A 24,296-nucleotide genomic window follows, 5' to 3' on the forward strand; every position below is an offset into this window, starting at 1 on the left:
AAAGTAAAAGTAAAAGCACACCACCATGTTATATTCATAATTAATTGAATACTGTTGAGTGTATCAAACAAGTAGCCCTCTAGATTACTCTAGTATCCCTCGAGGACACCTTCGCTCACAAAAGGATAATCACATTTACACCTTTTTTTCTGCCTAAAAGAAATAAAAGAAATCACTCGCTAAAGAAATCTTACTCCAACACAAGAAAAGGAATTTGTTTGGAACTTTTAATTTCTCTTTGGAATGTTATCAGTATCTGAAGAGCGTCAGGTGTGAGGAAACCTGATCGTGTGTGTTGCTTGTTCATGCAGACAGATGTGGAAACCTCCATTGATCGTGACTCTCTCTCTCTCTCTCTCTCTCTCTCTCTCAGACTGCTGAGCTCGATCAGACCGGGTCTGGTGAAGAAGATAAACCGGCTGCCCACTCCTGTAGCTGCTCTGGTAAGGGTTTCTAGTTTCTGCCCTGTGTTCACCTCCCTCATCTAAACATCTGTGATTTGTTCCCAAACCCTTCTAAAAATGCAGAGTTTTGCACTGTTAATTAACAAAGAAACATTAGTGCTTTTGACACTTGATCTAGTTACCTCTAGGTAAAGACACACATTGCTCATAATTTACCTGGGGTAAACAATTAATCCTGGGTATTCATAAACTGGTGCTAACGTTCTTATTTATTATACATCTATAAAGCCTCTAGTGTTATGCACCTTGTATTATATATGAGCAATATCACAGGAGTAGCAGTGCGATATGGCTGTATATCAGCATGGCTGTGATTCGGCTGTCCACTTCAATGGCTGTGTGAAGTTGCTGGATATTGGCAGGACCTGGAACACGCTGAGGCTGGTCTCAGACGATCTTGGAGGTGAAGATGGTGGAGTTATATGTGGAGGTCCTGGGCTGGTGTGGTTACACGTGATCTGCGGTTGTGAGGCCGGTTGGATGTACTGCCAAATTCTCTGAAACGCCTTTGGAGGCGGCTTATGGTAGAGAAATGAACATTCAATTCACAGGCAACAGCTCTAGTGGACATTCCTGCAGTCAGCATGCCAATTGCACACTCCCTCAAAACTTGTGACATCTGTGGCATTGTGCTGTGTGATAAAACTGCCCATTTTACAGTGGCCTTTTACTGTGGCCAGCCTAAGGCACACCTGTGCAATAATCATGCTGTCTAATCAGCATCTTGATATGCCACACCTGTGAGGTGGATGGATTATCTCGGCAAAGGAGAAGTGCTCACTAACACAGATTTAGACAGATTTGTGAACAATATTTGAGAAAAAATGGGGGCAAAAACAAAAGTGTTGTGTTTATAATTTTATAGTTTATATATTTAGTATATATATTTTTTTAAATATGGTGGATTTGCTGGACCACCATGACAGTCGGCGCAGGTGGAGTGATACAGACGGTGAAACGGTTCCAGTTCTGATACTGGGAGAATATCGCAATGCTGGAAAAGACTCTCAGCCAATCAGATTCGAGAACCAGAAAGAACTGTTGTGTAAATAAATATATATTGCAGACTGCTATCAAGTTTTTACTGAAATGGACTTTTCAGACTATAAAGGTAAAAGTAAAAACTTACTTCTCTCCAACTGATGCATTTTCCATTTTTCCCCTCCAATGTTTTTCTGTGGCTGAGTGAAGTGTGTGAATATGAGGTGCTGGATTTGGTGTTGGTTGTAAATATCTGTAAATAGCTGTAACAGCACATCAGCGATGATAATGCGGGGTTAAGCACTGTGTGAAAAGCCTCTTATGATGTAAAACGAATAAGAAATATATACAATTCTGTTCTATTATTTGTGACACTGATCATGTGAAATTTTTTCCTGACACTGACACATAAGATGCTCTTATCGGAACATTTTCAAGTTAAATCTCATGGTAAATCTGCCTGGAAACATGTGAACAAAACTTAACTTCCTGGCAGACTGGTGAGAGTGTGTTCACTGACTTCAGCTGCTGTCAGATTAGAACTGCAGACTCAGGCAGTGCTTACATTACACATTTTACTTCTTGAAAGAAATCAATACTTTTATTCATCAAGGATGCATTAAATTGATCAAAAGTGACAGTAAAGACATTTATAATGTTACAAAAGATTCAAATAAATGCTGTTCTTTTCAACTTTCTATTCATCAAAGAATCCTGAAAAACATGGTTTCCACAGCAAGCAGCACGACTGTTTTCAACACTGATAATAATCATAAATGTTTCTTGAGCATCAAATCATCATCTTAGAGTGATTTCTGAAGGTTCATGTGACACTGAAGACTGGAGTAATGATGCTGAAAATTCAGCTTTAATCACAGGAATAAATTACACTTTACTATATATTCACATAGAAAACAGCTGATTTACATTGGAATAATATTTCAGAATTTTACTGTATTTTTGATCAAATAAATGTAGCCTTGGTGAGCAGAAGAGACAGAATCATTAAAAATCTTACCGACCCCAAACTTTTGATGGTATATGAATGCTTTGTGGAAATATTCTGTTGGTTTAATCTTTGGCTTTATGAAGTGGGCTGCTGATCATGAAACTCTTACGCTATGGTGGGTTAAATTCCTTTTTCCTTCTGAAATATTTTATTTTTATTGCTGAGAATATAAAAACAATAGTAAATCATTTTGCTGTTAGGATGCAGTTTCTCAGTGATGCCTCTCAGGCACAAATATCTGGCTGCACTGTGATTAATATGTAAATGTTTCTGAAAACATTTTGAAAAGTTTACATCGTTCACAGAATCCCTGGGAAAACCACTTGATGTTTATGTTTGAGATAATATAAGATACGTGTTCTCTGAATGATCAGATAATCCAGCGTCAGCGTTCACGTTTCCCTTCGACAGAGATCAACACATCTGCAGGGAATCTGATGAATCTTCTTGAGTTGCTTCATGGCACAGGTTTGGTAGCTTGGTGTTGCCAAAGCTTTAAGGTCATCGTGTGCTTTCAGAGTTCAGCTGCAAGCGGATATTAGTCAAAATGTTAAACTTTATATTGGGTTAAAATCACGCTGAGGTTTCAGGCTAATGAATGCACCTCTTGTTTTCTTTAAGGGTGTTTTTTCAGTTTCGCCCTCCACCTCTTTTTGTCCTCTGACATCAGTGCCGAGTCCCGTGCGCTTCTCTGAGTGAATGAAAACAAGTGTGCACTAGAGAGGGTGGCGACTCTGGCATAATAGAAAACTTAGAGTTGAGCACTTCACATTTGAAGAGAGTTTGAAGGAAGACATTGTAAAAATAACAGGTGTTAATCAGCCGGCGCTTAGAATGAGTGTTTTGAAGGAAGTGTGGTTTGGCTGGGCCGTCTTATCTTCGTCGTCCACCCCTCCTATGGCTTGTAACAGGCATGGGTAATTACACCCCAGCATTCCTCAAATCTCTCTCTCTATCGCTCTCTGCCTGGTTTCCCCCGTGTCTCGCTGTGATCCCAGAGCTACAATTACACCACAATATCTTATTGCACATTAAAGCCCTGGAATGCATCCTCTCGCCCGTTATATCAGACAAGATCTCTTGTGTTTTCATTACATTAACTCTGCTCCAAACTATAACCAGTCGCCTATCTGGATACCATCATATGCACACTGCAAAAGATGTTGCAAATGGTTGGCAGCAACATTATTACAATACATTTAAGTCACCACGAAATCAAAATGGACAATTCCTTTTTTTTTTTTTTTTTATGGAATCTTGCTGTGTTTATTCGAAATGATTTATCAGTGCACATCATGCTAACATACTTATTTTTCAGAAAAAAAATGCTTCAGCAAGTTATTCTACTTTAAAATGTGTGTTTTTTGTTTTGGTCTGTGACTCCACCCACTACAAATTCACCCAATAGTATTCCGACACCCCAGGTTGCCAGTTAGTGGAAAACACAGCATATTGCAGCCATGGAAGCCAGCAAACGAACTGGGTCAGAGATGGCAGATTGTACACGACCTAAAAAGCCTCGTCATCCATCTAAAAAGCTCTATGACTTAGGCATATTAAAACATGATAAGTCAACTGACAAACTTGCAGTGCAAGGCTTGCCGCTTTCCACAGTCAGTTGGGCTCTTTTCTGTTGTGTCCTCAATCTGGAAACCCGCGTGAGCGTCGAGTCTGAGGAGGAGGGCGGGAAAACAACTCTACTATTTTTTATTTGGACTGCAGTACCAATATCAATAGCTAGCTGTCAATATTACAGCTTTAAGAAAGGAAACGCTTTGCTCAGAAACATAACGGGTAATTCTTTGTTTGGAATTATTTTTGTTGGATCAAAAACACATGCAATACAGTATATGTCAAAGGTTACTCAATATTAATATCAGCACAGCTCCTTGTGTTATATTGTTTAAGGACCCCCTGTAGTCAATAATTGTATCCCTTAAAACTCATCATTGATCAGAAAATGACATACGTGAGCGTTTTTCCTTGAAAAAAAAGTATTCATAGCTTAAAATATCTTGAATGTAACTCGACACCCTTGCCTTATTTAGTATGCACGGTTCTATGAATATGCAAATGAGCCCCGCCTCCACTCACTCACTCAGCTCAGAGTCAAGTCAAGTCATCTTCATTTATATAGCGCTTTTAACAACGTAGATTGTTTCAAAGCAGCTTCACAGAGATAAGCGTATAATTTAAGGTAACAGAGATTGTTTTGGCTTTATAGCAGAGTTAAGTTATTTTCCATCTAAAGTTAGTTTTGATTGATTTGCTTCCTCGCAACGATAATTTGTTATTAAATTAGGGGCCGCTAAGACGACACCATTCCCTCTACACAGACTTTAAACGCGAACCTGTGAGAAACGCTGATGGCGTTCACATGCGCATTTAGAATGGGTTCTATAGTTATGTGCGTTTGAAAATATGTACGCAGGTTTGGAATTCCCTACAAGCCAAGCCTAAACAAAATACTTGTCTTTCCTTATAAATTTTGATAAAGAATTTTATTTTATTTTGTTGATTTGGGGTAGGACCGCGAAACGAAATTTTCCCGACAACGCCTTATCTGTATAGTGGTAGTGGGATCCTCCATAGGGAGAGACTAGTTGGCACTTCAGCACTGCGTTGTCATCGGTCCAGGCGAAGGTCCTTCGTCAGATCTGGATACGGCCTGGATCCGGCAGGCTGCAGGAAAAACTCGGGATAAACACAGACACTAAAATTAGCGTAGATGCCATTCTTCTCATGATGTAACGAGTACATCAGGATTTATGGGAAGTGTTCCTGGTTCCAGCTGACCTAATCTATGCAGCCTAACACTGAATTATAGAAGTCTATAATGTATTATGTGAAAGCTAGGTCAAAGAGATGTGTCTTTAATCTGGCTTTGAACTGACAGAGTGTGTCTGCTTCCCGGACAATGGTAGGAAGACTGTTCCAGAGTTTTGGTGCTAAATAGGAAAAGGATCTACCGCCAGCAGTCGATTTTGATATTCTAGGTATTATCAACTGGCCGGAATTTTGAGATCGTAATAGACGTGACGGACTATAATGCGTTAAGAGCTCGCTCAAGTACTGCAGAGCTAAACCATTCAGTGCTTTGTAAGTAATCAGCAATATTTTAAAATTGATGTTTTGTTTAATAGGGAGCCAGTGCAGTTTTGACAGAACTGGGCTAATATGGTCATACTTCCTGGTTCTGGTAAGAACTCGAGCTGCTGCGTTTTGAACCAGCTGTAGTTTGTTTATTAAGCGTGCAGGGCAACCACCCAGTAGAGCATTACAATAATCTAGCCTTGAGGTCATGAACGCATGAACTAATTGTTCCGCATTTGTCAATGAGAGCATATGGCGTAATTTAAATATATTTTTAAGATGGAAAAATGCAGTTTTACAGATACTAGACACGTGACTTTCAAATTAAAGATTGGTATCAAATCAAATCAGAGATCCACTGGTTGACGGTCACACGTTGATCTGATTGGTTACAAGGTAGTTTGTGACGTCAGAAACACCAGCGATTTCAAAGCGTGTTTTTGAGACTGTCTTTGGTTCACTGCAGTTTTAAGGAGGAAATGAAAAATACAATAAAACAGAGGCTGCGTCGGAAATCGAATACTTCCCTACTATATAGTATGCGAAAAATAGTACGCGAGCAGAGTAGTATGTCCGAAATCATAGAATTCGAAAAACAGTAGGCGAGAAGTACCCGGATGATCTACTACTGTACATCTGGCGAGATTCTGAAGTGCACATACGATGGACACTTTACTATCCCATGATGCCACGGGAGAGGAGTTGTCGTCGTTATATTTGAAAATGGCGGAAAACGGAGACGCGGCTGTTTTCAAGTGTAAGTACTTTACAACTCACTTTTTGTTTATTTGTGGTTAAATTGTATTCGTTTAACATCATATAAGTAAACGATTGACTTGTTAAAAGTTTTTAATAATGTAAATCGAGGGTACAAGTTTTGTGAATTAGCTGCAAAATGACAATTTTATCATTATTATTATTATTATTATTACCGAACAGAGCGAGCTAATGCCTGTCAGCTGTAAATTATATAATTGAATTTTCATTTTCATTTTGCACCAAACGTTGCACAAATGTATGGGGAAATTAAAATTTAAAATCAGAAATGCATTGCCATTTTACATATTGCATTGTCATTTTGCATATTACATTTCAAATTTAATATTGCTACACATAAACTTCCATACATCAGCTCATCGCTTCTCCGTATCGAACGTGTCCGAAAGAAACAGTTCTCGGTTCTGTACTGGTGGTCCGAGAACCGCTGTACCTGTACGTTCGGTAGGGCGTGCATGCTCAGTATCAACTGCTCGTGCTCATCACTTCTCTCAGCATAACATGTCTCAGTTCAGTGAACTGTTGGATTTACTGGAGTAACATATATGCCTACTCCGGGATATTGGTTTATTTTGAGTCGAAGGGACTGTCAGGACTCAGGCATGTCCGAAAGTGAGTAACTTTAGTAACTTGTTGTGGATCAGTGCTGACGCAAGACGCGAACTGTTTAAAACTATTCAGTCCCATTTAGTGTACTGGTTCGACCAGTTCACTTAAAAAAAAAACGGTTCAAAAGAACGATTCGTTCACAAACCGGACATCACTAGTACCTACTCACAAAGTATGCGATTTCGGACGCAGCCAGAATCTCTTGATCAGTAACAATAACAGATAAATACAAGTTTTGTATAACTTTGCAACAAACACTGGATCAAGAAAAAAAGAAAAACCAGTGAAAGCAAATATAGCATTGACAATGATAATGTAAAATTAATTTACCTGTGAATAATATATTGGACACCGAAAGATATCAATTCAAATCTAATTAAAAATAAAATATTTTACCCAATGTAATATTTCAGCCCAATATTTGTTTATTCTTATTAGAGTATTGTTAACTTAGCAACAAATGCTGTCGGATCAATTGTGAGTAAGGTCTTAAGAGCAATCCTGTTTTCCCATTTATTTTAATATGTGTTTGGCCTCCTTCCCTTATAACGTCTCTGGCAAGCGCATCTTACTTACTAGGGTGATTTTGTTGTCAGATAATAAATTAAATGGATTACAAAGCATTCTGGGAAGATATTACTGTGGTTGCCTTTAATCCATTTATTGAAAAGATTTTAGCTTTAAGGGAAATTACGCAACTTTGCAGATGTGTCTGTTATACGGCCCAGGAGATTCTGACACAACATGAAGCATTTCAAAACATAATGCCACAGCATGAATTATTGCAATCATTGCATTTTCAGACAGACTCAAGTCTGTCATCTTCTGAAATGATGAATTGGTTCCTGGTCTTTTTGGCACTTGAAGTGCAAAGCAATCGTCAAGTGCAAATTGCACAAACATACTTTAATCTGTTATCTCCTGCATCAAAATAAAACAGGTTAACTCCCCCTTCCTTTTCCTGTGTTGTTTTTGGATTAATGAGTCTTACTCCAGACACACTGTTTCATAGTCTACAGTTAGGCGTTCTCCAATTCGTCGTGGCTTGTTGTTCATTTTGCATAAACTCCTGTAATACAGCAGTGTTTTAGTTCCTGAAGCGCATACCTGGAATGTTTTCGAGATTTTGTCAGAGTTTTCATAAGGAACTTGAATAGATGGATGTTCTCAGCTCTTATCAAAATAGCCAGGAGTTATCAATCATAATTAAAATGAACTGGGTAAATAATCTCAGTACATAGCTTCAAGAGATTTTCAAAGGTTCTGCCAAACGTTTCAATTCTTTTAATGGTAAGATCAAACTGAACACATCCATAAATCATGCATATGTTTATAGCAACCATATTATTTGCAGACGTTCTGTTGGAAACATCTGAAAGTTTGCACTTAAAGTCATATTTTAAAACTATAAGAAATGTGTTTTCTATTGCGTCGAGTGTCAGCTGTCTGCTTCTTACTTTCCCTGTTTCTCCAGTGATATGTCTCCTCACCAGTTCCTTTTTCTGCAGGTGTCAGCGCATTGTTTGCATGTTATTCCTGGCGGGGAGGCTGTATTGATGGAGGGGAAGGAGAATAGGGAGGAAGTGCGTGTTGTTGCACATGTTGAAATGCTGGAGACTTTCAGCTTTGACACTGTTACATGTGTTCAATCATATTTCTGCCCTTCTGAAGGATCTGTGACGTTCCAAACTAAAGCAGACGGATATCTCTATTCCCAATGTGAAGCAGAATGGATGAGTGAAAACACATTTCTTGTAGTGTGCTTGGCGCATCTCCATCTGGCTTCACCGTGGTCTGGGTTCAGCACATGCCAGCTGTGTGTAACAGCAATGCCAGAGGAGTAACTGTCTGCCATTGAACCACTGCAATAGTTGAACGTTGTTCTTCAATATTGTCAGTTATTCAATGTTTCGATGTCTATTCAAATACATCAGTGATGTTAGTAGTGGGCAGCAAATAGCAATTCTCCTAGTTTCTCATAAACAGAGCTGTGCAGTACAGCACCATAAATCACATGTACTGTAAGTTAGCCGGATAATAATTACAGAACTAATGCCCGAGAAACTCCTGACACATAGGACCACATTCACTTATTTTGGTTGTACTCCTACAACAAACTATCTTCATATGTCGGAGAAATTAACTGTCTAATCAAGACTTACGCACAGACATTGTTTGAATCACATTGGTTTAACAATATAGAACTGTGGTTAATGATGGTGATGGAGGAATAACTAATTAATCAGTGAGATCAAATTAATGTCAGATTAGTGCTGTAAATCATGTGAGGACTTCTTTACTATTTAACAACGTTATATTGGGTCATATAAGGAAACACACCTCATGATGCTACTATCCTCAGATCACTGGCCATATAAGATTGAACTTGTTTATATAATTTAAATTGAAATGATTTGTACAGTCAATTTATTTATAATTACAAATTGAAGGTAGCAACTGAACTTGTGTTTTTAAATTGGCTGCTGCACATCCGGGATCAGGGTGAACAGGTTTTTATCATTCCAGCGGGAAACAAAGTGGTGTATTTGTCTAGAAACTGGCTCCAATGAGCACTTCCAGGGAAGGATTAGTCTCTGGATTTGTTTATGAGTTGGAAAGGCTTTTCTTGGCTTGCTGATTGTCAAAGATCTGGCTCTGAAAGACAAATGTGATTCCTAGATCCCTGAAGATGACAGTGAGCAGCGGCTGTTAGTAGTGCAGGGATCTGTGTTCATTCATGAGCTCCACCTGGATGATGCAACGACAGCTATATTACGCCAGAACGCCCACCACACACCAGCTTACTGGTGGAGAGCAGACAGAGTGATGAAGCCAATCAGTATGTGTATATATATATATGGGGATGATTCAGAGGCCACTGGGCAAATTTGACCAGAATGCCGGAGTTACACCCCTACTCTTTTTCCAAAGGACATCCTGGAATTTTTAATGACCACGGAGAGTCAGGACCTCGGTTTAACGTGTCATCCAAAGGACGGTGCTCTTTTACAGTATAGTGTCCCCTTCACAATAGTGGGGCATTAGGACCCACACAGACCGCAGGGTGAGCGCACCCTACTGGTCTCACTAACACCTCCTCCAGCAGAAAACTAGTTTTCCCTGGAGTCTCCCATCCAGGCACTGACGAGGCTCAGCCCTGCTGAGCTTCAGTGGGAGACCAGTCATGGGCTACAGGGTGATATGGCTGCTGGCTTGTGATCAGCTATTCTGTGCAGTGAGCTTCTGTACAGCAGGGTGCAGTATTCTACAGTTTTCCTAAGTGTTTTATTAAAAGACTGTTGTTATCATATTCCCGTCGACGTGTGATTAATTCGCCACGGCTACCCACTACACCCATTACAGAAGAACGGACACTCATATTGAGTATATTTAAATATCAAAATGGACTTACCAGGGGTGAATCTCCTCCCCGAAATGAGGAATTTGATGGAGTATTTGGGATGTGAGGACTTCCCCTTACAGCCCGCGACCCAGAGCCCAACCAGCCATCAAGAGCCAGAGAACCTGACTGAGCCAGCCATCGCCCTGAAGCCTGAGCCTCAAAACACGTCTGTGCCGGCAACTTCGCCCGTCCTCGAGGGAGTTATCATGGTGTGCGAGGGATTGGATAGGAGCCCTACCCACACTCCTGCCCCAGAGAGTGAGTTGCGGTTGGACTGTGGACAGTTTTGTGTGTGTGTGTGTGTGTGTGTGTGTGTTTGAAGAGGATGTCCCCGTGCCCCACTGGTTCCACCAGCAGTAGTTCTCCTGTGCTTCCAGTATGCCCTCCCAGCCTCTCCTGCCTCCTCTTCAGACCTCAGCCTGTCCCTCTGATCAGTTCAGCCCCTCGGCCTCTCCACTAACTCCTCTATGTGGTGTGGATTCACCTCGGGCCGGCCGTTTACCAGCACCATCTGAATGTACAGATGTCTCTCCCTCTCTACGGCTCCGTCTAGCTGCCGCCGGTTCCTCCGCCTCAGGCTTGACACACCCTGGCTCCACCTCGAGGTCCCTCTGGGGCCTGCGATCTCCCTCTTTACCTTTTGCTCTTCATCTGTGCATTAGGCTCCTCCACCATCGGCTCCATCGGCGTGCATCGTCCTCATGGCATCAAGTCCTCCTCAATGGCTCCTCCTGCCGTAGGATGTCATCCAGGCTGAGCTCTGGGCCTCCGTCGGCCTCCTTCCGGTTTCCTCCCGCCTGAGTCACTGAGGCTGTTTCTGCTAGTATCTCCATCATTGGAGTTTCTGTCTGTTCCTTTGTCCGTTCTCGTTTATAAAAGTGGCTGTGTATTCTGATTCTTCTGAGTTTTCCTAAGTGTTATATTAAAAGACTGTTGTTATCGTACTCCCGACGTTGTGTGCTTCATTCACCACAGCTACTCATTACATAGTATTTGTATGTCCATTTTTTGTTTTAATGACAATGTGATATGAACAAAACCTGATGATCACGTTCTCCAAGCATGATTTGAGAATGATCCGTCTGTACAAAGTCACATGATCAATGGCACAAATATACTTATTTCATCAGTGACCTAGAAATAGTCCAGAATCTGAAATATTTCTTTGTTTCCAGGTTTAAATGAAAATCCCATATTTTCAAGGTGGTTTCAGACTTTTGGACCCAGTGAATATATTGCAAGACTTAAAATCTCAGCAGGCACTAAATAATTAAATCTTTTGGTTCAGCTGACAAAACCTTGGCTCAGCCTGGGGAGCGCTACTGCAAACTTCTGCAACATACTGTGACAACATTGAATTGTTGCTCTTATATTTGTCTATATGTGCATGTTATTATTGTGTATAAAGGAGCCGGATTTAGTTCTAGGAGCAGGGCTCTCTCTCTCTCTCTCTCTCTCTCTCTCTCTCTCTCTCTCTCTCTCTCTCTCTCTCTCTCTCTCTCTCTCTCTCTCTCTCTCTCGCTTACACACATGGGCGTGAGATAAAAGGTTGTGTCCCTGCAAAACAACAGAGTGACAACAATCACTAGGGGCAGGAAACTGTGCCACCCTTCCAGGTCCGCTTGAGAGAGAGAGAGAGAGAGAGAGAGACTGAAGGGAGGGGTCCAGGGCCTTTCACTGGAGCTGGGAACCAGAGGAGAGAGGAACAGAGCGGATAACACAGCTCAGGTTGCATACTTCAACAAAAGACCCAGAGTCACCTGAAAGAGAGAGAGACATTCCTGCACCTGAGGTAGAGCGTGCGATCAACGGTATTAGCTTGCTGAGAGGGAGAGAGAGAGAGGGAGAGAGCAGGAGAGAGAGAGAGAGAGAGGGAGTGAGCAAGAGAGAGAGAGGGAGAGAGAGAGAGGCACAGGCAGTGAGAGTCCAAAACCACTGGCGTCGGTTTGCCTCCCCTCTTGCTCTTTAACGGTGTGTGTGTGCATTTAGTCCTGTCGATGCAATCATGCAGGATCCGCTCACGTGTGTGTGTGTGTGTGTGTGTGTGTGTGTGTTTAGGATAATGTGGCGCTCTTCCTGAAGGGTTGTGAGGAGTTGGGTTTGAAGGGATCGCAGCTGTTCGATCCTGAAGATCTACAGGACACCTCCACACGCACCAACAAGTAAGATCAACCACTCGTTACACTCTCTCTCTCTCTGTGTGTGTGTGTGTGTGTGTGTGTGTGTGTACGCCTGTGTGCTTGTTTACTTAGAAACACTGGATTTTGCTAAGACGTTGCTATAATTTCTTATGTCGCAATATGTTATTTGAACAGTGGAGCTCTATAAAAATCCCCAAATATTTTGGTTTCTAGTGCAGAACAAACTCATTAAAACTGATTGAAGTATTTTTAAGATTTTCTCACAAAATCTGATCATTTTACTGTATAGATTTACTCAGATAATATATGGCGTCTTCTGTGAGTATTTTAACCACTGCTTATATATTTTCATAGATGTTTATTGGAAAGAGATCTAATAAATAAGATATTTTAAACTCTCATTTGTGTATTGTAGAATTGTCATACAAACATTTGACCCTTTCTCTGACCCTTAGTTCAGAGGGGATAGTTCACATTAATACATGATGCTTTTCAGTCCGCAATGGTCAAAACTATAAACCAAATAATAGAAAGAAAGACAGATGTTGATCAAAATCAACACGGTACCAAAGTTACAACCTTCAGCAATGACTCTGCATGTAATAATTAATGAAGAAAGTATAGTTCTGAAGTAACAGATTTTAGAGTAACAGACATTATTGTTTCTAGTGAAATAGATGTAAACAGTAAAATGAAGAGCAGCCTGTGGTAAATATTATAGTGGTTGAACAAAATATGTTGCCATGGCCAAGTTTCTCTGTTTGGCCAACAAGTGTGAGTAGCAGGAGCTCCCGTTCTCCATCTTCATGACTTTACTGTGTTTGTGTAGTTGTGTCTAATACATGATGAGACAGAACTCTGATGGACACAGACTCACAAGTGCACTGTTGGTTACAGCGTTTACTTCTTTAAATTTTAGTCAGTTCAACTATTACTTTTTTATTATTTGTTTAGATTCTATAAGTGGATTAAAGAAGTTGCTATCTGAAGTATAGCAAACAAAGAAACTATTTCAGTTTCAGTTTCAATTATATATATTTTATATTTTTTTAAAGTAATTTATTATTCAATTATTTATTTTCAATTTAGTAAATGTAATATTGCCAGCGCATGATCACAAAGGATAACAAAATGAGTGTTTAATAGGAAACTCTACTAGGAACATGTAGAAGCTCAGGAAATAACTTAACAATCAACACCGGACAATGAAAGAAAGGAGACAGAGCTTAAATACAGGAGAGGAATCAACTGAACACACACAGGTGCGCACAACTGATTATCAACCGAGGACACTAACCTGGGAACACAGGCAGACCAGCACAGAAAACTGAAACTGAACCAAAACAGAACATATATGTTACAAAAATATAAGAAATCTACATTTAATCACAGCCTGTGTTGTTTATGAAAGCTTGTCTTAGCCATGAAATAATGAAAAAAGTAATTTCGACTTTGCATCCCACAATTCAGACTTTTTTTCCTCTCGGCTTTCCGAGTTTAGGTATAAACTTAGAATTGTGAGATATAAACTCATTGGTCCTGCTCTCTAAGATATCAGCACATCTATATCAGTCGACCGCTGTAAAACTAGATTTATATATGACAGTCAGTGCTTGGCCGGTTCTTGGACGAAGAGTTAACGTAGAGTTTCCACGACTGCTTTAACAGGCTTACACACTTCAGGGTTTGTTGTGTTGTTTTTCTCATGGCTACACCGAGCAGATATTGAACAGAGGTGTGTTTGTCCAGCGTGTCTCAGATGTCCTGCTCACAGTTTCTGCTCAGCGAGGGATAATCCGTCAGGCATGAGGAGACGACACTGAAACTACTGTAAATCACTGAGAGCGGCCGGCTTACAGGACCGGTTCTGTCAAACTCAATGGACAAGAGAGATCCAGTTACATTCCTCCTCTCTCTCTTAGTGTGTGTGTGAGTGTGTGTGTGTGAGAGAGAGAGAGAGAGAGAGAGAGAGAGAGAGAGAGAGAGTGTGTGTGTGTGTGTGTGTGTGTGTGTGTGTGTGTGTGTGTGTGTGAGAGAGAGAGAGAGAGAGTGTGTGTGTGTGTTTGCATGGGTCACAGTGCTGTAGTCCTGAATTACACAAGTGTGTGAGTTGTGGTCAGATTGTTGTTGTTTAGTCTGAAGGTTCAGACAGAGGTTTGATTGCATTATAACACTGTTGGCCAACACTTTCCAACACACTGTTTAAACAGAGCGATGCACAATATATAAATCACCATATCAGATTTTTTTTTCTTCCAAGCTTTTAACAGTAAAATAATACATTTATCTTTTTTTCTACCTTTTTGACAAGCATGTTTACAGTTGCCTGGTCTCTGCAAATGATGCGCCTTCTGCGCCAGAGAAACGAGGGCGCCGCCATCTTTAGAATATTGTCTTTTAACTTCCGGTTTGTGGTCGCTCTGTATATTTCTATGGCATTGCTGTCCAGGAGTAATTAGCTTTTGAAGTGGATTTACTTAATGTAAAGTTAATGAAAGTTATCATGAGGACTGTAATGTTTAAAGCGATGACTAAACAAATGTCAGTCGACCGGGAAGATTTTAAAACATTCATAAATACGCAAATATCACTGTGAAAATACAGACCGGAAGACAAAAGACAACGAGCGCAGCGCTGAAAAGGGGCGGAGCTACATAAGGTCTATATACATATGAAGACTTCAGATGCAAAAGCCTCTAAGTCCGTCTAAAGTTTTTCTTTAATATTAACATTATCAGGCTCCTATGTTTCTACCTAAGGACCGGCATTATGAACGGGCTGAGGGGTTTAGTGAGTCTGAAGTGAGAGTATTGATGAGCGAGAGCATTTACTCAATATTAGCTCATTTTTGACAGGTGTCTTTTACAGGCTTTTGCATCGGAGGTATTCATAAATGATAGATATTTATCACACACCTGCACTGCAGCTCTCTCTCTCTCTCTCTCTCTCTCTCTCCGTCATCACTCTTTCCACTGGATCAGAGATGAGTCTGTGAGATGATTGCAGAACTGAAGTATGTAGAGTGAAGGCTTTCTGACAGATGAAGAGAGAGATGGACAGAAGGTGCTGTCGGAAGAATGATCTAATACGTGTTGGAATTACAGGGGGAACGCTTAGAAAAACAGACGCTCTCTGATTCCTCTGACATGAAGGAAAGCAGAAACCTCTCCTGCTTTATCTAGCCATCTCTCTCTCTCTATCCATCAACATAACCTGAAACTATAATGTTTATCTAACTTAATAAAAACATTTGTATTCTGCCTTTCAGCTGATAAAAAATACTTTATTCTTTAGTGCCTTCAAGAAAACACCATCAATATCACAATGTAACAGAACATCTCTTTATTTTACATGTCATTTAAACTCAACATCACTGAGCCCAGAGGCATCATGCAGATCACTATTATAACTATAAGTCCAACTAAAATCCAACAAAATAAATAATGAACAAATAAAATATAAAACATCATGAAATTAGTTCTTTGACAGTCTTATATATTAAAAATATATTAAACCAAAAACTTTCATATTTTTAGAAAGGATGTGGATTAAAACAACCACAAGTTGATCAATTCTGTTATATTAAAATGTTAATGTACCGAATTATCCATTTGTTTTCTGACAGGAACAGATATAATGAATCACCGCTCCACATTTTGATTGACAGCCGTCACAGCCTATAGTGACCGTGTTTACTCCTTTCCTTTCAACCATTGGATAGGGTTTAGAAACGGCTGTTGTGTTTGTATTTCTGACGAAGCGCTGGTAAATATAGCTGAAAAACTACGCCTCAAAAAGAATAAATAAAGCATGCAAAAGACCACATGCACGTTTTCATAATATGATCATTAAAAGCCAACAGACTGATGAAAATGCGGGACTTTTTCTCAATATGCGATGTGTGGGACAAGGCAAAGCGGGACGGGTCAGGGAGGATTTCCTGTCATGAGTGTATGATGTTAGATCATGAGCTGTATTTCTGTCTCAGCCGTTCTATTGTTTTCATTAGTTGATTGATTCACTGAACACATGTTCTCTTTCTCTTTCTCTTTCTCTTTCTCTTTCTCTTTCTCTTTCTCTTTCTCTTTCTCTTTCTCTTTCTCTTTCTCTTTCTCTTTCTCTTTCTCTTTCTCTCAGAGATCCAGACAACCACAAGAAGTTAAAACATGTAAGTCAAATCTGCAGTGAGATCAGTTTTAAAGAAATGATTGCTTACTACTTTTACAGCAAGGATGAATTAAATTGATCAAAAGTGACAGTAAAGACATTTATAATGTTACAAAAGATTCTATTTCAAATAAATGCTGTTTTCTTTTTCTATTCATCAAAGAATCCTGAAAAATAAAATGGATCACAGTTTCCACAGAAATCTGAAGCAGCACAACTGTTATAAACACTGATAATGATCATAAATGTTTCTTGAGCATCAGATCATCATATTAGAGTGATTTGTGAAGGATCATGTGACACTGAAGACTGGAGTAATGATGCTGAACATTCAGCTTTGAGCACAGGAATAAATTACACTTTATTATACTGTATATTCACCTTTAAAACAGAATGATATTTCACTGTTTTTACTGTATTTTTACCATTTGCTGAACTAGTCCTAGTGTACAGAATATATTACTGTGTAAAATATAATACTTCGAATTCACAAATTGTTGCATACTAACAGTGTGGTGATTTCTATTAATTTGCATGTCAGATATGGCTCTTTATTAATTGTGATCTTTCATGAAATCAGTAATGTAGTCGTTCATTACTGCAGACAGTGTGTGAGGGTGTGTGTGTGTGTGTCGTCCAGGTTCTGAACACTCTCTACTGGCTGGGTCGAGCGGCCAACACCAGCGCCTCGTACAGCGGGCCCACGCTGGCCCTGCAGGAGTTTGAGGGACTGCGCTCGCTGATGACAACGGTACGCACACACACACACACACACACACACACACACACACACACACACACACACACACACACACACACAGAGCAGGAGTTTGAGGGACTGCGCTCGCTGATGACAATGGTACGCACGCACGCACGCACACACACACACGCGCACACACACACACACAGAGCAGGAGTTTGAGGGACTGCGCTCGCTGATGACAACGGTACACACACACACGCACACACACACACGCACACTCACACACGCACACTCACACACACACACACACACACACACACACACAGAGCAGGAGTTTGAGGGACTGCGCTCGCTGATGACAACGGTTCACACACACACACATGCGCGCACACACACACACACAGAGCAGGAGTTTTCTGGAACTGCGCTCGCTGATGACAACGGTACACGCACGCACACACACACACACACGCACACACACACACACACACACACACACACACACACACAGAGCAGGAGTTTGAGGGACTGCGCTCGCTGATGACAACGGTACACGCACACACACACACACACACACACACACACACACACACACACACACACACACACACACATTTTTGCATCCAAAACATTATATTTGTGGCATTGTGTGTAGTTTTGTAGTGGGATGAGCAACAGTAAGGGTACAGTTACCTGTAAATATATGTAATTATTACTGAAAAAAAGCATAAATGTGTTTCACACTTATACTTGCATTCTGAAATGCATTTGACCGTTTATTATATTATTGTCTATTGCTTTTGCCATTTACAGCTTAAAAAAGCTCTTCTAGCTTTTCTCTAAGCTCTTCTCTGTGGAAGAGCTTAGAGAAAAACTGTGTAACATTACTGAAAAATACATGTTTAAAATATATGTACAAAATAGATAAAATAAAATAAAAAAGTAAATAAATGAATAAAATAAAAATAGTTTTAAAAGAATTATAAGTTAAATAACAACAAAAAAAAATAGATGAAAATAAATGATAAAAATTAGATTGAAAAAATATTTGTAAAATTTGTACAAATAAATAGGAGCAATATGGGGTTTTGCCAGGGTCCATATTGTCCCGACCACTTTTTGACACATCTCAGGCACGGGTGTTCCTAATACTAATGAATTAAACAATCTCTGGTTAAGTAGAGCATTCGTTTCGTTGGTCTGTTAAATAAGAGGCGATCTAGCGCTGAAATGTGTTGTTTCTGAAATCAAGCCGAGCGCTCGTCTCTGCCATCAGTGATACGACACAGTCTTCACTCGCCCAACCGGTGCGGAGACTCTCTGTTCGTCCCGCTGGAATCACAGAACACACACAAACCCTGCCTGATACACAACCACTGAAGAACGAGTCCCTGCCTGATACACAACCGCTGATGAACGAGTCCCTGCCTGATACACAACCACTGATGAACGAGTCCCTGCCTGATACACAACCACTGATGAACGAGTCCCTGCCTGATACACAACCACTGAAGAACGAGTCCCTGCCTGATACACAACCACTTAAGAACGAGTCCCTGCCTGAAACACAACCACTGAAGAACGAGTCCCTGCCTGATACACAACCACTGAAGAACGAGTCCCTGCCTAATACACAACCACTGAAGAACGAGTCCCTTCCTGATACACAACCACTGAAGAACGAGTCCCTGCCTGATACACAACCACTGAAGAACGAGTCCCTGCCTGATACACAACCACTGATGAACGAGTCCCTGCCTGATACACAACCACTGAAGAACGAGTCCCTGCCTGATACACAACCACTTAAGAACGAGTCCCTGCCTGAAACACAACCACTGAAGAACGAGTCCCTGCCTGATACACAACCACTGAAGAACGAGTCCCTGCCTAATACACAACCACTGAAGAACGAGTCCCTTCCTGATACACAACCACTGAAGAACGAGTCCCTGCCTGATACACAACCACTGAAGAACGAGTCCCTGCCTGATACACAACCACTGATGAACGAGTCCCTGCCTGATACACAACCACTGAAGAACGAGTCCCTGCCTGATACACAACCACTTAAGAACGAGTCCCTGCCTGAAACACAACCACTGAAGAACGAGTCCCTGCCTGATACACAACCACTGAAGAACGAGTCCCTGCCTAATACACAACCACTGAAGAACGAGTCCCTTCCTGATACACAACCACTGAAGAACGAGTCCCTGCCTGATACACAACCGCTGAAGAACGAGTCCCTGCCTGATACACAACCACTGATGAACGAGTCCCTGCCTGATACACAACCGCTGATGAACGAGTCCCTGCCTGATACACAACCGCTGATGAACGAGTCCCTGCCTGATACACAACCACTGAAGAACGAGTCCCTGCCTGATACACAACCACTGAAGAACGAGTCCCTTCCTGATACACAACCACTGATGAACGAGTCCCTGCCTGATACACAACCGCTGATGAACGAGTCCCTGCCTGATACACAACCACTGATGAACGAGTCCCTGCCTGATACACAACCGCTGAAGAACGAGTCCCTGCCTGATACACAACCACTGATGAACGAGTCCCTGCCTGATACACAACCGCTGATGAACGAGTCCCTGCCTGATACACAACCACTGAAGAACGAGTCCCTGCCTGATACACAACCACTGAAGAACGAGTCCCTTCCTGATACACAACCACTGAAGAACGAGTCCCTGCCTGATACACAACCGCTGAAGAACGAGTCCCTGCCTGATACACAACCACTGATGAACGAGTCCCTGCCTGATACACAACCACTGATGAACGAGTCCCTGCCTGATACACAACCACTGAAGAACGAGTCCCTGCCTGATACACAACCACTGATGAACGAGTCCCTGCCTGAAACACAACCGCTGAAGAACGAGTCCCTGCCTGATACACAACCACTGAAGAACGAGTCCCTGCCTGAAACACAACCACTGATGAACGAGTCCCTGCCTGATACACAACCGCTGATGAACGAGTCCCTGCCTGATACACAACCACTGATGAACGAGTCCCTGCCTGATACACAACCGCTGATGAACGAGTCCCTGCCTGATACACAACCACTGATGAACGAGTCCCTGCCTGATACACAACCGCTGATGAACGAGTCCCTGCCTGATACACAACCGCTGATGAACGAGTCCCTGCCTGATACACAACCACTGATGAACGAGTCCCTGCCTGATACACAACCGCTGATGAACGAGTCCCTGCCTGAAACACAACCGCTGAAGAACGAGTCCCTGCCTGATACACAACCACTGAAGAACGAGTCCCTGCCTGAAACACAACCACTGATGAACGAGTCCCTGCCTGATACACAACCACTGATGAACGAGTCCCTGCCTGATACACAACCACTGAAGAACGAGTCCCTGCCTGATACACAACCACTGAAGAACGAGTCCCTGCCTGATACACAACAACTGAAGAACGAGTCCCTGCCTGATACACAACCACTGAAGAACGAGTCCCTGCCTGATACACAACCACTGATGAACGAGTCCCTGCCTGATACACAACCGCTGAAGAACGAGTCCCTGCCTGAAACACAACCACTGAAGAACGAGTCCCTGCCTGATACACAACCACTGATGAACGAGTCCCTGCCTGATACACAACCGCTGAAGAACGAGTCCCTGCCTGATACACAACCCCTGATGAATGAGTCCCTGCCTGAAACACAACCGCTGAAGAACGAGTCCCTGCCTGATACACAACCACTGAAGAACGAGTCCCTGCCTGATACACAACCGCTGATGAACGAGTCCCTGCCTGATACACAACCGCTGATGAACGAGTCCCTGCCTGATACACAACCGCTGAAGAACGAGTCCCTGCCTGATACACAACCGCTGAAGAACAAGTCCCTGCCTGATACACAACCACTGATGAACGAGTCCCTGCCTGATACACAACCGCTGAAGAACGAGTCCCTGCCTAATACACAACCACTGAAGAACGAGTCCCTGCCTGAAACACAACCACTGAAGAACGAGTCCCTGCCTGATACACAACCACTGATGAACGAGTCCCTGCCTGATACACAACCACTGAAGAACGAGTCCCTGCCTGATACACAACCACTGAAGAACGAGTCCCTGCCTGATACACAACCGCTGAAGAACGAGTCCCTGCCTGATACACAACCACTGATGAACGAGTCCCTGCCTGATACACAACCACTGAAGAACGAGTCCCTGCCTGATACACAACCACTGATGAACGAGTCCCTGCCTGATACACAACCACTGAAGAACGAGTCCCTGCCTGATACACAACCACTGATGAACGAGTCCCTGCCTGATACACAACCGCTGAAGAACGAGTCCCTGCCTGATACACAACCACTGATGAACGAGTCCCTGCCTGATACACAACCACTGAAGAACGAGTCCCTGCCTGATACACAACCACTGAAGAACGAGTCCCTGCCTGATACACAACCACTGATGAACGAGTCCCTGCCTGATACACAACCACTGATGAACGAGTCCCTGCCTGATACACAACCACTGATGAACGAGTCCCTGCCTGATACACAACCACTGAAGAACGAGTCCCTGCCTGATACACAACCACTGAAGAACGAGTCCCTGCCTGATACACAACCACTGAAGAACGAGTCCCTGCCTGATACACAACCGCTGAAGAACGAGTCCCTGCCTGATACACAACCACTGAAGAACGAGTCCCTGCCTGATACACAACCGCTGATGAACGAGTCCCTGCCTGATACACAACCACTGAAGAACGAGTCCCTGCCTGATACACAACCACTGATGAACGAGTCCCTGCCTGAAACACAACCACTGAAGAACGAGTCCCTGCCTGAAACACAACCACTGATGAACGAGTCCCTGCCTGAAACACAACCACTGATGAACGAGTCCCTGCCTGATACACAACCGCTGATGAACGAGTCCCTGCCTGATACACAACCACTGATGAACGAGTCCCTGCCTGATACACAACCACTGATGAACGAGTCCCTGCCTGATACACAACCACTGAAGAACGAGTCCCTGCCTGATACACAACCACTGATGAACGAGTCCCTGCCTGATACACAACCACTGATGAACGAGTCCCTGCCTGATACACAACCACTGAAGAACGAGTCCCTGCCTGATACACAACCACTGATGAACGAGTCCCTGCCTGAAACACAACCGCTGAAGAACGAGTCCCTGCCTGAAACACAACCACTGATGAACGAGTCCCTGCCTGATACACAACCACTGATGAACGAGTCCCTGCCTGATACACAACCGCTGATGAACGAGTCCCTGCCTGATACACAACCGCTGATGAACGAGTCCCTGCCTGATACACAACCACTGATGAACGAGTCCCTGCCTGATACACAACCACTGATGAACGAGTCCCTGCCTGATACACAACCACTGAAGAACGAGTCCCTGCCTGATACACAACCACTGATGAACGAGTCCCTGCCTGATACACAACCACTGATGAACGAGTCCCTGCCTGATACACAACCACTGAAGAACGAGTCCCTGCCTGATACACAACCACTGAAGAACGAGTCCCTGCCTGATACACAACCACTGAAGAACGAGTCCCTGCCTGATACACAACCACTGAAGAACATATTCAGATTCGATTAGTAAAAAACAAACTATACGAGTGCGGATTAGAACCCAGAACCTCTGACACGCTCATCAAGAGATCTGCCACTGACCATGAAGGTCTTTATTCACGTACTAACAAACTAACAATATACACACACCACACACAGCTGTCCCACACACACCAGTTCCACACACACCTGTCCCACACACCACACACAGCTGTCCCACACACCACACACAGCTGTCCCACACACACCTGTCCCACACACACACCTGTCCCACACACACCAGTTCCACACACACCTGTCCCACACACCACACACAGCTGTCCCACACACCACACACAGCTGTCCCACACACACCTGTCCCACACACACACCTGTCCCACACACACCAGTTCCACACACACCTGTCCCACACACCACACACAGCTGTCCCACACACACCTGTCCCACACACCTGTCCCACACACACCAGTTCCACACACACCACACACACCTGTCCCACACACACCTGTCCCACACACACACCTGTCCCACACACACCACACACACCTGTCCCACACACACACCTGTCCCACACACACCAGTTCCACACACACCACACACACCTGTCCCACACCACACACACCTGTCCCACACACACCAGTTCCACACACACCACACACACCTGTCCCACACCACACACACCTGTCCCACACACACCTGTCCCACACACACCACACACACCTGTCCCACACCACACACACCTGTCCCACACACACCAGTTCCACACACACCACACACACCTGTCCCACACCACACACACCTGTCCCACACACAGCTGTCCCACACACACCAGTTCCACACACACCACACACACCTGTCCCACACACCACACACCTGTCCCTCACACCACACACCTGTCCCTCACACCACACACCTGTCCCACACACCACACACCTGTCCCTCACACCACACACACCTGTCCCACACACACCACACACCTGTCCCACACACACCACACACCTGTCCCTCACACCACACACCTGTCCCACACACACCACACACCTGTCCCACACACACCACACACCTGTCCCTCACACCACACACCTGTCCCTCACACCACACACCTGTCCCACACACACCACACACCTGTCCCACACACACCACACACCTGTCCCTCACACCACACACCTGTCCCACACACCACACACCTGTCCCACACACCACACACCTGTCCCACACACCACACACCTGTCCCACACACCACACACACCTGCCCTACACACACCACACACCTGTCCCACACACACCGCACACCTGTCCCTCACACCGCACACCTGT

General features: G+C 43.1%; 1 protein-coding gene across 12 annotated transcripts in view; it reads left to right on the forward strand.

Annotated features, from left to right (window-relative positions):
• limch1b (LIM and calponin homology domains 1b) overlaps nt 1–24,296 on the forward strand; it is a 153,131-nt gene that overhangs the window by 58,928 nt on the left and 69,907 nt on the right. For 7 of the 12 annotated variants that reach the window (XR_014031338.1, XR_014031339.1, XM_081382436.1 and 4 more), the window contains exons 3-6: nt 374–443; nt 12,395–12,498; nt 16,615–16,645; nt 17,285–17,395. Coding sequence is in view for 10 of the 12 variants with exons in the window: in XM_081382436.1 (XP_081238562.1) it covers nt 374–443; nt 12,395–12,498; nt 16,615–16,645; nt 17,285–17,395 (316 nt within the window). In the remaining 2 variants the exon portion in view is untranslated. Of the gene's footprint in view, nt 1–373; nt 444–11,908; nt 12,308–12,394; nt 12,499–16,614; nt 16,646–17,284; nt 17,396–17,865; nt 17,897–24,296 lie in introns of those variants that run through there. The other 5 variants (XM_081382443.1, XM_081382437.1, XM_081382438.1 and 2 more) reach the window with 3 other exon arrangements.

Source organism: Scardinius erythrophthalmus, assembly GCF_964197995.2.
Source record: "Scardinius erythrophthalmus genome assembly, chromosome: 13".
NCBI lineage: Eukaryota > Metazoa > Chordata > Actinopteri > Cypriniformes > Leuciscidae > Scardinius > Scardinius erythrophthalmus.